General features: G+C 40.4%; 1 protein-coding gene across 3 annotated transcripts in view; it reads left to right on the top strand.

Moving 5' to 3' along the window:
* Positions 1-1,100: 1,100 nt before the first annotated feature.
* The window catches only part of DDX43 (DEAD-box helicase 43), a 29,301-nt gene continuing 13,218 nt past the window's right edge, over positions 1,101-17,183 (top strand). The window contains exons 1-17 of one of the 3 annotated variants that reach the window (XM_060167453.1): positions 1,101-1,563; positions 3,413-3,468; positions 3,764-3,890; positions 4,699-4,824; positions 6,197-6,278; positions 7,228-7,384; positions 7,614-7,732; positions 8,331-8,432; positions 8,809-8,950; positions 9,866-9,966; positions 10,973-11,060; positions 11,721-11,848; positions 12,053-12,162; positions 12,859-12,997; positions 14,374-14,461; positions 14,989-15,144; positions 16,071-16,416. In XM_060167453.1, the coding sequence (XP_060023436.1) occupies positions 1,101-1,563; positions 3,413-3,468; positions 3,764-3,890; positions 4,699-4,824; positions 6,197-6,278; positions 7,228-7,384; positions 7,614-7,732; positions 8,331-8,432; positions 8,809-8,950; positions 9,866-9,966; positions 10,973-11,060; positions 11,721-11,848; positions 12,053-12,162; positions 12,859-12,997; positions 14,374-14,461; positions 14,989-15,105 (2,145 nt within the window). In that variant the 3' untranslated portion in view covers positions 15,106-15,144; positions 16,071-16,416. Of the gene's footprint in view, positions 1,564-3,412; positions 3,469-3,763; positions 3,891-4,698; positions 4,825-6,196; positions 6,279-7,227; positions 7,385-7,613; positions 7,733-8,330; positions 8,433-8,808; positions 8,951-9,865; positions 9,967-10,972; positions 11,061-11,720; positions 11,849-12,052; positions 12,163-12,858; positions 12,998-14,373; positions 14,462-14,988; positions 15,145-16,070; positions 16,417-17,183 lie in introns of those variants that run through there. The other 2 variants (XM_060167454.1, XM_060167455.1) reach the window with 2 other exon arrangements.

The raw sequence follows: 17,183 nt of genomic DNA, 5'->3' as shown, positions 1-17,183 counted from the left end.
TAACATTGTAATCTGATTAAGTCCAGGGTTTATTGCATTAAGAGTTATAGTTAATTCCATGTTAACCCATTCAACCCAGGATGGAATGTGAGTAGTACTTTTTTTTTTTTTTCAATACTGGGCACAGACCACAGTACCCAGCATTATAATAGATGTGTACTATGTTTGATTAACACATGATCAAACAGAGATCTCTTCAGAGAATTTGAAGATCCTAATCAAAGTAGGGGCACTCCCATCTGGATTGCATCCCTGGAATAATATGTCCAGCCACAGAGCCAGCCTGCAAAAATGGGAGTGCTTCGGGCATTTATTCAATTTATTTCATTAGCCCTTGAATTACAGCAAGCATTTGGGTCAAGTGTTGAGTATAGTTCCCTGTGCTATACAGTATTTTGTTGTTATCTATTTTACAAATGGTAGTGTATATAGTTTAATCCCAAACTCCTAATTTATTCCTCCCTCTGCTTCCCCTTTCGTAACTATAAGTTTCTTTCCTATGTCTGTGAGCCTATTTTGTTTTGGAAATAAGTTCATTGGTATCTTTTTTTTTTAGATTCCACATATAAGCAATATCGTATGATATTTATCTTTGTCTGGCTTACTTCACTCAGTATGATAATCTCTAGGTCAAATCATGTTGCTGCAAATGGCATTATTTCATTCTTTTTTTATGTCTTAGTAGTATTCCATTATGTATACATATCACATCTTCTTTATCCATTCATCTGTGGATGAACACCTAGGTTGCTTCCATGTCTTGGCTATTACAATAGTGCTGCTATGAATGTTGGGGTACATGTATCTTTTCCAATTATGACAACCACCATTTTAAAACCTAACATATGCTTAACTATATCAAAGTGTTGCTCACACAGCAATGGTGAATGCTACTGTCAACCTTTTGTTTCAAATTTTTAACGACTGTATCGGGTCCGGCTGTTAAACGTGACTGCGCTTTCTGCGCCCCTGAGATGCGGGTCCCAGGAGCGGGTGTGTAGCCGGAAAGCACAGAGAGGCCCGGACAGCCCACAGCAGAGAAGGACAAGGCCCGCGCAAGGACTCACTCAAGCGCGCGGACAGGATGCAGGGAGTGCAGGATGGAGGGAGTGCAGGATGGAGGCAGCCCATTGGACCAGCCCCTCTCACAGCGCCGCGTCCGCCAATGGGCAGCGGCCTGGGCGGGGCGTCGGCGCGCGGGCGCCTTGAGCAGCGGCTGCGTGGCCGCCCTCGTGGACCAGCCTTCGACGGCGTCTCGTGTGTGCAGGGCCTGCCGGAAGACGTCGGAGGTGCCGGATCCTGTTCGTGGAGCCATGTCTCGGCCGGAAGCCGGCGCCAACGCCTCCTCCTGGGTCGTTGCTTCTCGGCGGGGCGCGGCGCTGCTTCGGGCTCCGGAAAGGAGCCCGGAGAAGGAGCCGAGCCAAGGCGGTCGCGGAGGCCAGAAGGCCGGCGGAGGTGGCGGCTGGAGGGGCCACTCCGGCGTCCAGCAGCCCGTGGGCGCTGGTTTCCAGGAGCCGCCGCTCTCCTTCAGCCTGAAGAACGACTGGGTGGGCGCGGTGATCGGTGAGAGCGGAGAGCCTGCGCGGGCGGGACGGGGTGGGCGAGGCGGGGCGGGGCCTGTGGCATCCCCGCCCCGCCCGCCTTGCCTCCAATCAGCGGCCACTGGGGCGGCTCGGGTCCCCACCGGACCTTTCTGATACTCTTTGGTGCTAGAGTGATGGTGTTTAATGCATCTCTGTATAGTTTACAGAGACGATGTTTTGGGAGAGCGAGCTCTTAGACTTAAGAAATCTTTGGGATGAAAGGTTAGAGCTTTGGCAGCTTACCCCAAAATGAACAACAAAGGAGTCAGTCCGTTTGAGCACCGGGGAGAGCCATTAACCCAAGATAAGAAGGCGTAGGGTATTAAAGGGCTGCTCGGAACATTAACCATACCTTGCACTTAGTTTCTGTTACTTGAATATGATTAATCTGCCGAAAAAAGTGTTCTTTTTCTTAGTATAGCGTGAGTCTTACAGATTCGTTTTTGAAAATCATTTTGGAAATGATTGGAAGTAAGGTTTGCCCCCCTTTTAAAATTGTGGTAAACAACATACATTTACAGGGTTGTTGACCCTAAGAACAACGTTGTGTGGTAGATCTGCAGAAGGTTTTCATATTGCACGACTGAATCTACCTCTCAACAACTCATTTCCCCGTTCCCCCATCCCTGGCAGCCAACAGACACCTCATAGAAGTGGAATCTGCAGTTTTTTGTGATTGGCTTATCTCAGTGTAACGTCCTCAGGGTTTATATGTGTTGTCACAAATGGCAGGATTTCCTTTTAAGGCTGAAAACTTGCACTGTATGCATATGCCACATTTTTTTCATCCAGTCATCTGTTGACAGATATTTAGGTGATTTCACCTCTTAGCTATTGTGAATAATGATATGGGAATGCAGATATCTTTCTGAGATCCTAGTTTCAATTCTTGTGTATAAGTTCCCAGAAGTGGGATTGCTGGATCACATGGTAGTTCTATTTTTAGTTTTTAAAGGACGCTGCATACTGTTTCCATAGTGACTGCACCAATTTACATTCCCACTCACAGTGCATAAGGGTTCCTTTTCTCCACATCCTCGCCAACTTGTTATCCCTTGCCTTTTTTTTTTAATAAATTTATTTATTTATTTGTTTTTATTTTTGGCTGTATTGGGTCTTCGTTGCTGTGCCCGGGCTTTCTCTAATTGTGGTGAGTGGGTACTACTCTTTGTTGCAGTTCGTGGGCTTCTCATTGTCGTGTGCGGGCTCTAGAGCGCAGGCTCAGTAGTTGTGGTGCGCGGGCTTAGTTGCTCCGCGGCATGTGGGATCTTCCCGGACCAGGGCTCGAACCCGTGTTCTCTGCATTGGCAGGCGGATTCTTAACCACTGCACCACTAGGGAAGCCCCATATCCCTTGTCTTTTTGATGAGAGCCATTCTAACAGGTGATATCTCATTGTGGTTTTGATTTGCATATCTCTGATGATTTCATCATCTTTTCATATACACCTGTTGGTCATAAATATGTCTTCGAAGAAAGGTCTATTCAAGACCTTTGGCCATTTTTTAATTGGACTTTTTTGGTTGAGTTGTGTGTAAGGGTTCCAGTTTCTTCACATCCTTGCCAACACTTTGGATCCAATTAGTCTCTCCTTGGTCTGGTGGTGAATCCTTAGTATCTACCTCTGGGAAAGGAACCTCCTACCACCCACCACAATTTGGAATAGAAAGCGCCTGCTTCCCTTTTTCCAAACTGAAAGTGATTACTGAACCCTAGGAGCCTTTGTTTAGATGATTTGGGAAGAACTAGAGAAGGCTTTGAGCAAAGTCGGTAGTAGGTTCCTCATAATTGATTTCAATTCTTTTTAATTCCTTTATTTTTAAAAACAGGGCGTGGTGGGTCAAAAATAAAAGAGATCCAGAGCTCAACATACACCAAAATACAGGTAAATTATTCGGGTTCTTAAATCCTTAAAGAGGATGAACTGTGGTTCATTCCTAACTCTAATTTCTCTTCAATTATTAACATACTGTTGTAACTTAGGTAAGTTGCCAAAGCGCTTCATACTTCTTTTTAAGAACTCACCTAAGCTGTAGTCCATTCATTATATCTTAGATGCTGATTGATAGCAGTCCTGTATTTCCTTTACACTTTTATTCTATTTGAGGTTGAGGGCGGGGGAGGGGGGCGGGGGGGAAGGTGAAGGGACTTATCTCACCTATTTCCCCCCTTGTATCTAGATAATAAAAGGGTACCCTGAAGCGGAAGTAAGAATTTTTGGCACCAAGGCAATGCAGAGCAAAGCGAAAACAGTGATAGATAATCTTGTTCAAGAACAAGAAGACTACAAAACGGAACCCAAAGTTGGTAAGTAATTTTTGCCCACTAAAGCCCTGTAAAATTTTAAATGTTTTATTCAGTGTTATAAGCCATATTATAACTGCTTTTCCTGATAACAAAGGTTTGGCTTGCCATCATTAAATCTAGTCTGTTACAGAATTTTTTTCTATGAAATCCAGGATACTTTTCCTCAAACTGAGACACTTAATATCTGCTGTTAAGCCTAGCAGTTTTACTTTTGAGTAAAAACAAAATAACCTTTTAATACACTTCACTATTGATGGTACAGCAAGCATTAGTCCTGGCCTCCTGTCTATGGTCCCTTCCCTGGAATGTGACTGATTTTGAAAACTGCCTAATTATTTGATATTTTAAAAAATCTCAGATCTACTTGGACTAGAAAAAAAGCCATTATTGAACTATTTCCAGAAGCAACAAGGAGAAGAGTCTTGGGTTCAGATGGCAGCATTTCCTCTTAGTGTTTCTTGGGAAAGAACCTCTAAAAAGCCTCTAAGACACTGTTTCTTCTGTTTACCTGGGGTAACATCTGCCACACAGAATTATTGTAATGATAAGTGATGTGTTATTTATTATCAGACACTAGTCTCTCATGCTTTTTAGCTGCTCCAGTAATTTTTTTTTGCATTTCCGAAATCTGAAGTAAATAACTGGCAAACCATGACCAGAACTGTCATGGCACTGTTGTACTAAATTCCTAAATTTAATGTTTCAAGCATTATTATTGTTGGATTATTAAAACAGAAAATAATAAAATTGTTTTGGATTTTATACTGGTAGGATTTGTTTGGAAACTAATTTGGAATATTTTTAACAGATGTTGCTGTTGTCCAACCTTCGGATGGAAAAGATGCAAGGAAAGATGTTTCAGGAAATCAGAAATTGGTTGATTGGGATAAGTGCCGAGAAAATATTTTGAAATGGAGCAAAAAAAAGTGGGCAGGTTAGTGCTGGATCCCAACACTTATATGTGGTATTGTTGTTCCTAGTAATTGAGGTTTTAGCCTCTATAAAAAATGTGTTGCTCTTAGTAACGAAATCTATATGCAAAATGACAGTAGAATTTGAAATGCTGCAGTTAGTCTCTAGGACATGATATTTCTATGTCTGTGTTGCAGTTTACGTTACAAATGGAAAGTTAAAACTTACTTATACCTTGTCTTATTTGAGGTAACTCGCTGCACAAATTTAATAAAAATAGAAAATTGGGCCAAAAGGGAAATTGATGGTACAGCAAAGGGAAATTGATGGTACAGTGAGTAAACATGCCAACCAGGAGTTAACATTTTGCTATGACTGAGCAAAAATTGATCTTGGAGTGTCCTGGCCAAGAAGGGCAAAATAAAAAGGGAAAAACATTTAATAAGACCATACAGTTCTTGAAGAAATGGGTTTTTTAAATTTTCACTTGGAATTATATATGGAGTATAATGTTCTACATTATTCACTGAATTTCAGAGTAAATTCAGGCATTAATTTGATCAGAATGAGGCAGTGAGACAACATCATTTATTTAAAGTTAAACAGTGAACACTACCATGTGACAAATACTAATAAGGGTTCATTCCACTCTGGTGGTCAGCCTATCCCATGCCATCTCAACAACACGTGTTGGGAGATTTGGGTGGAGGTGGGGAACAGAAAAAGGATTTAAGTTTGGTGGAAGTATGATAAGCATTTAAAAAAGAAAACAGGGCTTCCCTGGTGGCGCAGTGTTTGAGAGTCCACCTGCCAATGCAGGGGACACGGGTTCGTGCCCCGGTCCGAGAGGATCCCACATGCCGCGGAGCGGCTGGGCCCGTGAGCCATGGCCGCTGAGCCTGCGCGTCCGGAGCCTGTGCTCCGCAACGGGAGAGGCCACAGCGGTGAGAGGCCCGCGTACCTCAAAAAAAAAAAGAAAAGAAAAGAAAACAAAGTAGCTTCAAAGTAGAGGATAGAATAAGGATAAATATTTTATTCCTAAACAGTAATGGGATGGACCCTCAAAGAAAAGAAAGTTAGCTTACTATGAGAGAAGATTCGTCACTTGTGATGGCTGTGTGTCTTGTGAAGCATGGTTTCTTTTATTTCATATTTAATTATTAAAGATCTCTTTCTTGGGTGAAAAATGTAATTGAAAGACAAGGCAAAAATGGAGATCTCTTAGAGGCTGGCAGAAGCTTGGCTGGCAAAGTGTGGGACAGCTGTCTAGAACTATTATCTGTGCAAGGTGAACCTGATACATATTTTAGTTTGATTTCTGTTGCTTTGAATAAATGTCAATGAAATGTAAGTGCTCATTAATCACCCAAGTTAAAATTTTGGTTTTGTCCCAGGTTTACCTCCAATTAAGAAAAACTTTTACGTGGAGTCAGAAACAACAAGTTCAATGTCACAAGACCAAGCAGACAATTGGAGGTGAATAGTTTTACTACTTTTTATTGAGTATTTGTAGAGTTTTGCTGGTAAATTAACCCATTAGGAAAAGATCTGAAATGATTGCGTTTAAAACTGTAGCTTCCTATTCAAAAGAAAACTTGGTTGCCCCCTATATCATATACATTAGAGCATTGCTGTCCAATAAAACTTTTGCTGAAGAGGGAAATGGGCTATATTTGTGTCTAGAGTAGTTACTATACATATGTGGCTATTAAACACTTAATGTAGCTAATATAATTGAGGAACTGAATTTGAAATTTTAAAAAGAGACACGTGGTTGGTGCCTGCTATGTTAGCCGTTTTTGAGAATTATTTCTACAAGTGTTGAAAATCATGAGAAATTGATCTGATATCTGAATATTAGAAAAATTTCTTACTCTTTGGTCCTTATTATCTGGAATTATAGGTCATAATGGCAACATTTTTTCTATTAACATCTGTTATAAAACTCAGGTAGTATGGTATAGCAGACAGAGCAGTTATTCTAGGATTGGGGTAGGGCCCTGAGCATGGACAAGTGACTAACGATCACCTGTCGTATGAGAATAATTCCCACTTCAAAGTATTGTTGAGGATTAATTAAGGAAATGTGTGTGAAACATTATAGGCCCTCAGGCATTTGCCAAATCTGACTTTGATTCATGAAGCATATAATTTTCAGGCTCTATTCTTAACCTTTCCATGAAATTTTCATTGGCCCATTCATGCATACAGTGTAATTTTTTTCCTTCTCTGGAACTATTCTGGTAAAAAAAAATGAGCTTGCTTCTGTCTCTTATTACGTTTTACTGTAACTTAACCAGCAGTCTAATTTTAATCAGTTGCAGTTGAATTTCTAGATATGACCTGAACTAATGTTGGAAAAAATTTCTTGCTTGGGGAGTAAAGTGACCAAAGCCACTAATCCTTGTTCTGTTTTTCCTTAAAGGAGGGAAAATTATAATATAATGTGTGATGACTTGAAAGGTGGTGAGAAACGTCCTCTTCCCAACCCTATTGGTAATTTTGAGGATGCATTTCACTGTTATCCTGAAGTTATGAGAAACCTTCAAAAGGCAGGTTTTCAAAGGCCCACACCAATTCAGGTATGCTTTCTTTAATTCTAACATTTCATCGACTTTCTCCCCTCAATTTCTGGTCGTTAGAAGTTATAACACCAGGGAGCAGCTGTCTCTTATAAGTGTCCCCCGCCCCAGCACCTCCACCACTGCCTAGCACTCAAAATGCTGAGAAGTTTGGGGCTGGGAGAGGAGGAAGGAATTCTTGACAGAGAGAAATGCACTTTTTATTTTAATATTTCTCGTTCTGTTTCAGTCACAGGCATGGCCAATCATTCTACAAGGAGTAGATCTTATAGGAGTAGCTCAGACTGGAACGGGGAAGACATTGACGTACTTAGTGCCTGGATTTATTCATATTGACTCACAACCTCTGTAAGAATGATTACATCTTGGTTCCCTTTAGGGGTTTAACAGATATGGATTCCAAAAATGCAATGAAAGTTTCTTCGATTGCCTTGGTCGAAAGGTAACGCCTAGTCTCGGGCGAATGCACTTGTGTTGTCCTGGTAAGCTATAAATGGACAGAACATTTTTAGGAAGCAATAGGTAGTATCCACCAAAAGTCTTAACAGTGAAACACTGGAAACAAATTGTTTAAATCACCGTGTCCAGTACAATTCTGTGAGAATATCTGACACAGGAAAGCTCTGGCCCTGTTTAATGAAAAGGCTGGTGTCTGGACCCTAGGATTTTTTTGTTAGGCTGTTTTTCTTTATTTCTCCACTTTTTATGTGTGGTGCTTGTTTGTGGCTTTGACACTCATTGCTGCCTTTTTTTGTTTTGTTTTTGGCTGTACCTCGAGGCTTATGGGATCTTAGTTCCCTGACCAGGGATTGAACCCAGGCCCTCAGCAGATGAAAGCTCGGAGTCCTAATCAGTGGACCGCCAGGCAATTCCCTCACTGCAGGCACTGAATGAAGGTCCTGTGTATCTGAGATGGGTACTTTACTAACGCGTTTTCTCTCCAAAGAGCCAGGAATGGGCCGGGCATGTTAATCCTCACCCCCACTCGAGAACTAGCTCTGCAAGTGGAAGCCGAGTGCCGTAAATATTCATATAAAGGTCTTAAAAGGTGAGTCTTTTCTTTGACCATTCCTGCATCAGCCTTCTAACCATTTGTAGCTGTTGACATCCTCCCCATTATTTTCACACATCCTGAGAAGCTGATTGGCTCAGCGTGGGTCAGGCTTACTTACCCCTGATCCACATCGACTGTAACCTGGGTGGTGGGGTCAGATAACAAGGATGCGAATGTGGCTCTCACAGGACACGTCCCTGTGGATTGGTGGGTGTGGATGGTTCTCAGAAAGGGGCCAATACTGTACTACCCGAGACTTCTGATTGATGTGCTTTTTATTTTATACCCCAAATGCTTAGGTTGGTTGGGATTTTGAATTGTGATGGGATAGTCCCCACGTGAACATGAACCTCCGTATTTTTTTTTTAAGTGTTTGTATATATGGTGGTGGCGATAGAGATGGACAAATAAAAGACTTAGCGAAAGGTGTCGATATCATTATTGCCACTCCCGGAAGACTCCACGATCTACAAATGAATAACTTTGTGCACCTGAAGAGCGTAACTTACCTGGTAATCGTGGAGCAGGGGTTCAGGGTCCTGGGAGGAAGAAGTGAACTCTTTATCAAACCCTTTAGAATGGCTCTCCATTTCATAATGGTTTTAAATCCTAGGAATGTTTCTCATTCCCTCTAGTTTGTTAAAATACAGATTTTAAGATCATTCCATGTTAGTATTATATAAATATTAGAAAATGTAGGTAAGTACAAAAGAATTCCACATGAATATTTTAGACACTTAAATTTTTTTTTTCATTAAATAGATTAAGAAACTGTTAGTTGGCAAACTTAACTCGGTCTGTGTTGCAACTACAGATAGCTCAGGTAATGGAGGAAGTGAAAAAATTACTTTTATTTTAGACACTTAAATTTTAGACACTTAAATTTTTTTATATTTTAGACACTTAAATTTTTTTTTCATTAAATAGATTATTTTAGACACTTAAATTTTTAGACACTTAATTTTTTAGACACTTAATATTTTAGACACTTAATTTTTAGACACTTAAATTTTTTTTAGACACTTAAATTTTAGACACTTAAATTTTATTTAAGTGTCTAATATTTTTAGACACTTAAATTTTTTTTAGACACTTAATATTTTAGACACTTAAATTTTTTTTTTCATTAAATAGATTAAGAAACTGTTAGTTGGCAAACTTAACTCGGTCTGTGTTGCAACTACAGATAGCTCAGGTAATGGAGGAAGTGAAAAAATTACCTTAGTATTCATAAAGGCAGAGCATATATATTAGCTACCTTCCATACCTAATCTAGCCATCTTTTTTTTTTTTTGGCCGTACTGCACGGCTCACGGGATCTTAGTTCCCTGACCAGGGATGGAACCTGGGCCCTCAGCAGTGAAAGCACGGAGTCCTAACCACTGGACCACCAGGGAATTCCCCTAATCTAATCATTTTTAATGCAGGTATTAGATGAAGCTGACAAGATGCTGGATATGGGATTTGAACCCCAGATAATGAAGATTTTATTAGATGTACGCCCAGACAGGCAGACAGTTATGACAAGGTAGGTATATGTTTAATTTGCTAGTCTGCAAAGTAGAAATCAGTGGAACCAAATCCATTTGATTTTAGAGCCTTTCTTAAAAGTATTTTGAGATCCTTTGGTGAAAGATATGTCATCACTTAGTATAGCAACTCAGTGTAACAGTTTAGCAATGACTATTGGGTTTCCTGAATTAAAAATAAGATTTCTAGGGACTTCCCTGGTGGTATAGCAGTTAAGACTCCACATTCCCAATGCAGGGGGCCCGGGTTCGATCCCTAGTCAGAGAACTAGATCCCACATGCCGCAACGAAGATCCCACGTGCTGCAACTAAGACCTGACACAGCCTAAGTAAATAAATAAATGTTTGAAAAAGAATAAGATTTCTATAAAAAAATGCAGGGGAGACTGTTTCACGGGGGGGGTCTCAGATTGGAAAAAGTAATCACCTGTCCAGAATACTTTTTGGCAAAGATAAAGCTGAGGCAGCGGAAGAGTATGTGATTGGGGAAGTAGACTAGATTTATTCATTTTGTTTTCTTACTAAACTTACCATCTTTGTAATTAGTGTGAAAGTACAGAAGGTGGCTACTTTCATAATATATGGTTGAAGAAACAACTGAATTTACATATCCAATCATCGGTACAGTTAAAATGTTTTTATTTGGCATGAGCATTTGGTTTTGCCTGCTAACAATGCATGAAAAATACTGGGGTTTTTTGCCTTATTTATAAAGGCCGAGAGAAAACTAACACCTGAATTCATTGTACCTTTTCATAGATTAGAAAGGTATAGCTCTTCTTCACCTTTTGCTTACAAACCTATTAAACTTATTTAAAGGTTTAATCTAGTAGCTTCGTTGAGCAATTCATTGTGAAGCAAATGTTTTCTGTGAAATTGGCCTCATTAAAAAGTACTAAGTTTGTCTTTCATGAGTAATTTTGTTCATAGCATTCTTAGGGAAATTTAGTAATGTTTGCTTTATAATAAATGTTTAATGTTTGTGTATTACGTTTTATCTCCAGTGCAACGTGGCCATGTGCTGTCCGTAGACTCGCACAATCTTATTTGAAAGAGCCCATGATTGTGTATGTTGGTACTTTGGATCTAGTTGTAAGCTTGTTTTTAATTACTATTTATATCTTATTAATTATGGAAATGTTTTGCCATTGAAAGCTCTCTGGCCTTTCACTTCATAATTGAGATTGGCCTTTCAACTAATCATTAATGAAAATAGACGTTTTACTTAAATCACTGGTAATTAATAATGGGTCATTGCCCTAGGCTCATTTCATGAGATTTTACAAAAGACAGGATAAATGCTTCAGAATCTATTTCATCTCTGGGTCAATAAAATGGTACCAGCGATACTTTGAAATTTTGTGTTGTCAAAATACTTATTGAACGGAAACTCTTTGTGTCATCAGCTGAACATCTTTATTGCAAAGGCTATATCCAAATTCATGGCGATAGTTTTGTAAGCTTGGCCTCAAACTGTGGTTATTCCTTTTTCAACAATAGTAACCAGCTGCTTTCAACACACTACCACGTATTCAAGAGTTCCCAGCTTAGCATAGGTGACTCACTGGTAAAAAGTGAAAGACTGAGCCATAAATCCTTGGGTAGGAACCGGTGATTTTGCAAGGACCTGCCATTTTTCCGGCTAGCAGTTTATTAGAACATTTAACCAATGATAGAAATAAGATGGATTTCGAGCCAATATATGGGGTTTGCCCATTAATATTGATGAACTATGATCTCTGAGTCCTTTAGGCTGTAAGTACCGTGAAACAAAATATAATTGTCACCACAGAAGACGAGAAACAATCGCATATCCAAACTTTCATCGAGAGCCTGTCTCCCAAAGACAAAGTCATAATATTTGTTAGCCGGAAAGCTGTGTGAGTATGTTTTTTTACATTCAAATCATCAGTCATGGTTTGTTTTGGCATTGTTTCTATGTGTATACGCATTTCATATGGGGGTGTGTGTATGTCTTACAATATGCACATTACTTCAGACTCTTGCCAGTGGAAGTAACAGTAATGAATTGATGGTGGTATGAGAATAAGCACTTAGACCCCTGACTTTATCTTTTGCTTCAGGGCTGATCATTTAGCAAGTGACCTGAGTATCCGGCATATATCAGTAGAGTCTCTGCATGGCAACAGAGAACAGAGTGATCGAGAGAGAGCATTAAAAAACTTTAGAACAGGTACATTTATACAATTAGTATTGCAGTTTAAAAGTGTCTAGTGCCTGGGGCTTCCCTGGTGGCACAGTGGTTGAGAGCCCGCCTGCCGATGCAGGGGACACGGGTTCGTGCCCCGGTCCGGGAAGATCCCACATGCCGCTGAGCGGCTGGGCCCGTGAGCCATGGCCGCTGAGCCTGCGCGTCTGGAGCCTGTGCTCCGCAACGGGAGAGGCCACAGCAGTGAGAGGCCTGCGTACCGCAAAAAAAAAAAAAAAAAAAAAAAAAGTGTCCAGTGCCTGGACTTGCTTGAGTGTTGGCACCTTTTCATGGAACCCATGTCTAAGATCTGCCCTCAGCTTGCAGATCCCAGAACTATACTTGTTCTAAATATTCATCAGATTCTCAGAACTATCTCAAGCTAATGTTTAAAACCTGGATATCAAGGCAGTAATTTGCAGTGAGGGTGTTATCTTAATTTACTTGAGAGGCATATATCTCTGCCATGGTTCATGGACCCTTTGAATTTTGGAATCTATTGTGTTGTAACTTGCCAGCAGTTAAAAAAGGCTAAGTAACCCTTTCCCGTCTTCACTGTCCTTAAAAGAGTTTTAATATTAAAAGCAAGGATAGTTCACCTGATCAGATATTAGGGGACAGATATGTCTTGGGTTGATTTGTACCAGCATGTGTCTGTATTCTTTTGGCTTTACTCTTTAGGGGAAGTGCGAATACTGATTGCTACCGATTTAGCGTCTCGTGGTCTCGATGTCCATGATGTCACACACGTCTATAATTACGATTTTCCCCGGAACATCGAAGAATATGTGCACAGAGTAGGGCGCACCGGGAGAGCAGGGTAAGTCGGTCCATCCAGCCTGGCTCCCCATTCTCACAAAAAGGACCTTTTTCCCCTCTGAGAGCACTATCATAAAATCCCCATAACATGCTGTTTAAACAACTGCAGATTAGGTTCCAAATTGCTGTTTGAATGGCTAAATCTCTTTTTTTAATCGAAGTATAGTTGATTTACAGTGTTGTGTTAATTACTGCTGTACAGCAAAGTGATTCAGTTATATATATATATATATATATACATATATGTATACATTCTATTTTTTTAATATTCTTTCCCATTATGGTTTTTCAAAGGGTATTGAATATAGTTCCTTGTGCTATACAGGAGGACCTTGTTGTCTTTCCATTCTATATATAAAAGTTTACATCTGCTCACCCCAACTTCCTACTCCATCCCTTCCCCAACCCCTTCCCCGTTGGCAACCACAGGCCTGTTCTCTATGTCCGTGATTCTGTTTCTGTTCCATAGATAGGTTCATTTGTGTCATATTTTATTTACTTTTTATTTTTTAGATTTTTTTTTTTGATGTGGACCATTTTTAAAGTCTTTATTGAATTTGTTACAGTATTGCTTCTGTTTTGGTTTTTTGGCCATGAGGCATGTGGGATCTTAGCTCCCCAACCAGGGATGGAACCCTCACCCCCTGTATTGGAAGGCAAAGTCTTAACCACTGGACCGCCAGGGAAGTCCCTTGTGTCATATTTTAGATTCCACATATAAATGGTATCATATGATATTTGTCTTTCTCTGTCTGGCTTACTTCACTTAGTATGATAATCTCTGGTGGCATCCATGTTGCTACAAACAGCATTATTTTGTTCTTTTTTATGGCTGAGTAATATTCCATTGTGTATATGTACCACATCTTCCTTATATGAATGGCTAAATCTTTTAATTAATTAATTTTTTGGCTGCGTTGGGTCTTCGTTGCTGCGTGCAGGCTTTCTCTAGTTGTGGCGAGCAGGGGCTACTCTTCGTTGTGGTGCGCGGGCTTCTCATTGCGGTGGCTTCTCTTGTTGTGGAGCACAGGCTCTAGGCGCGCAGGCTCAGTAGCTGTGGCATGCGGTCTCAGTAGCTGTGGCTCGCAGGCTCCAGAGCACAGGCTTAGTAGTTGTGGCGCATGGGCTTCGTTGCTCCGCGGCACGTGGGATCTTCCCGGACCAGGGCTCGAACCTGTGTCCCCTGCATTGGCAGGTGGATTCTTAACCACTGCGCCACCAGAGAAGTCCCTGAATGGCTAAATCGTAACGTATCATACGTAGTTGGGCTTGTGAAAGAGTTGAGGTTTTGCTGCTGCTGTTTTTGTTCTATTTTGCTAGCTGAATCATGAATATAAATTACAAATCAAATTAAACTGACTTTCTTCCCCCTTGAAGGAAGACTGGGGTATGTGTTACCCTCATCACTAGAAATGATTGGAAGATTGCTGGTGAATTAATTAATATTCTGGAAAGAGCAAATCAGGTGAGAATATGCAGCTCTGTTTTCTAAGGTTCAAATTTCATTTATTCCAAGTACTGGGGCTTTACTGCCTGTCAGGAAATACAGATATTAAACAAGCAATTAAGCATGTTATGAGGGCTGTAGCATGGCAAAGATGAGCACTATAATATATAAGTGGGGAACCTGATCTAATGGTGAGCGTCACTGAACCCTGCTGAGGAAGAGCCCAGTGGGGTGGAGGTTGCAGAGAACAGAGGAAGCAGAGGACACACTCAGGCCTCGAGGTGAGAAAGTGACACCAGGCAAAGGCACCAGGAAGCAACTGAAAGGCCACGCTAGCAGGAGGGCCACGTATTTACTGACGGGGTTTTTTAAGACTAGGCTGGTTTTTATACCTTGAAGATTCGATGTTGCATATGCAGAGGGACACATTCCATTCTGTTTGGATGATGTCACGTAATCAGTTGTGGAGATTCTCTGAAGATTGTAGAAAAGCTGTTATATAATGAGAATCACCTCAATCCTAATAACACGTTTAATGGCTTCAGAGTGTCCCAGAGGATCTTGTGGTGATGGCTGAGAGATATAAAGCAAATAAACTGAAAAAAGAAATGGAAAATAAATGGGAAAGACCCCAAGGAAAACCCAAGATGTTTTATTATTAACGTCTATATTGAAAAGTGGTACCAGCCTACTTAAAAGAGGTAAAATTTGTATAACACATGAACTTTCAAACACCTGGTTTCCTTAACTAGGCTTTGTTAGTGTGTTTATTACAATCAGCATTATCTCTAAGAGTCACTAACACAATAAATGAGATCTTATTCTTTATCTGTTACCTAAATTCTAGTTAATATATCTTAGAACTGATTCACTTTGTTATAAAGCAGAAACGAACACACCATTGTAAAGCAATTATACTCCAATAAAGATGTTTAAAATATATATATATATATCTTAGAAGTATTAATTCAGAGATGAGAAAAAACTTTAAGTTGTACAGTCGTAAGAGTATAATGGAATACAATAGAATTGGTGTAGGTGTAAATTGGTATAACCTCTTCTGAGCAATCAGGTGGTAATGTATCAATTGTAAATACATATACCTTTTTTTTTTTTTTTTTCCCGGTACACGGGCCTCTCACTGTTGTGGCCTCTCCCGTTGCGGAGCACAGGCTCCGGACGCGCAGGCTCAGCGGCCATGGCTCACGGGCCCAGCCGCTCCGGGGCATGTGGGATCTTCCCGGACCGGGGCACGAACCCGTGTCCCCTGCATCGGCAGGCAGACTCTCAACCACTGCGCCACCAGGGAAGCCCACGTATACCTTTTGATCCAGCAATTCCTCTGGACATAAATGTCCAGTAGGGAGCCATATGAATAAACTGTGGAGAAAATCATATCATATAAGGGCCTAATGCCTATGACATAGGAAACTCCTAACACTGAACAAAAACAACCTGATTAGAAAATGGGCAAAGGACTTGAATAGACATTTCTCCAAAGACATATAAGTGTCCAACAAGTTAAAGATGCTCAGCTTCACTCATCACTAGGGGATTCAAAGATCACCTCACCCCCGTTAGAACGGCACAGTACATCAATTGATGGTTTTTCCTGCTTATTTTTCAGAATTCAAGATTTTTTTTGAGATATATTTATTTAAGATACTGTGGAAGTATTGGAAGCACGCTGGCAGTATGAAGAGATGACTGAGTCTTAATAGTGTTTAAAATGTAGAATTCAGTATTTTATACTTGAATAAGATCAAAAGTATTTAAACTTGAGTTGGACATTTTTTATTGATATTAAGGAATGTAGCATTAAAATTTCACTTTTTGCTATCTTTATTTTAAAAAAGAAATAAATGTAAATTTTGTCTCCTATAATGTTGCTGTATTAAGGTCAATCTTTAAAGGGTTTCAAGCTTGTTCAGATGTTGTCATAGCAGTGAAAATGCTGTTAACACAATAAATTATTTTCTGTGATAAAAAGACAAGCTGATCCGTCTTTCCCAATAGCCCTTTAATTTTGTGTTTACCACATAGTGTTTTATTTGCTGGTACTTTTCTTACTACTTTATCTACTTTGAAATGAAACAGTAAAAAGATTTCATGGGGCCAAACTATGCAACAGCTGTTTGTTAAATTTTAGCCTAGTGCTCGAGGATCAAGTAAATCCTGGGTAAATTCATTTCCCCGAAAGCTTCTTTGACTAATCATGGCCCCTACTTTCCCTTATAGTTTTGTGTAGTTTTCTGTTCCCTGCATGATAATTACTTATACCATGTTATCATCTGTCGGAAGTTGAATAGTAGTGAGGAAATACGTTCATGATACAAGAACCACAAACACCCACCAAAAGGTGTATGTAATGAGAATAAATTTTTGTAATAAGTTTCATTACGTGAAAATGCATTAAAATTAGTGAAATACTAACATTAATTTGGGCTACTGACAGGTTTTCAGCGAAGCTGGGCTAGGCTAACAGCTAGGAGCCCATCTTTCCCTAAAAGTGCAGAATGAAACGTAAAAAGAATACACAGTGGGGACAAAAGACAGTCTCTTCAGTAAGTGGTGCTGGGAAAACTGGACATCTGGTTATAAAAGACCACGATCAGAACACGCTGGGGAGTGTGGGGAGGGCAGCCCCGGGGCTGAGGGGCTCGGGATGCAGCCAGGGGCTGCCGGGTCCCGTGGGCTGGCTGCTGCCGGTTCAAGGCCCGCCCCGCGGCTGCCCCGGCCC

Source organism: Lagenorhynchus albirostris, chromosome 12 (assembly GCF_949774975.1).
Source record: "Lagenorhynchus albirostris chromosome 12, mLagAlb1.1, whole genome shotgun sequence".
In the NCBI taxonomy this organism is placed as follows: Eukaryota; Metazoa; Chordata; class Mammalia; order Artiodactyla; family Delphinidae; genus Lagenorhynchus; species Lagenorhynchus albirostris.
Note: the sequence above shows the minus strand (reverse complement) of the source record. Positions and strands in the feature narration are given on the sequence as shown.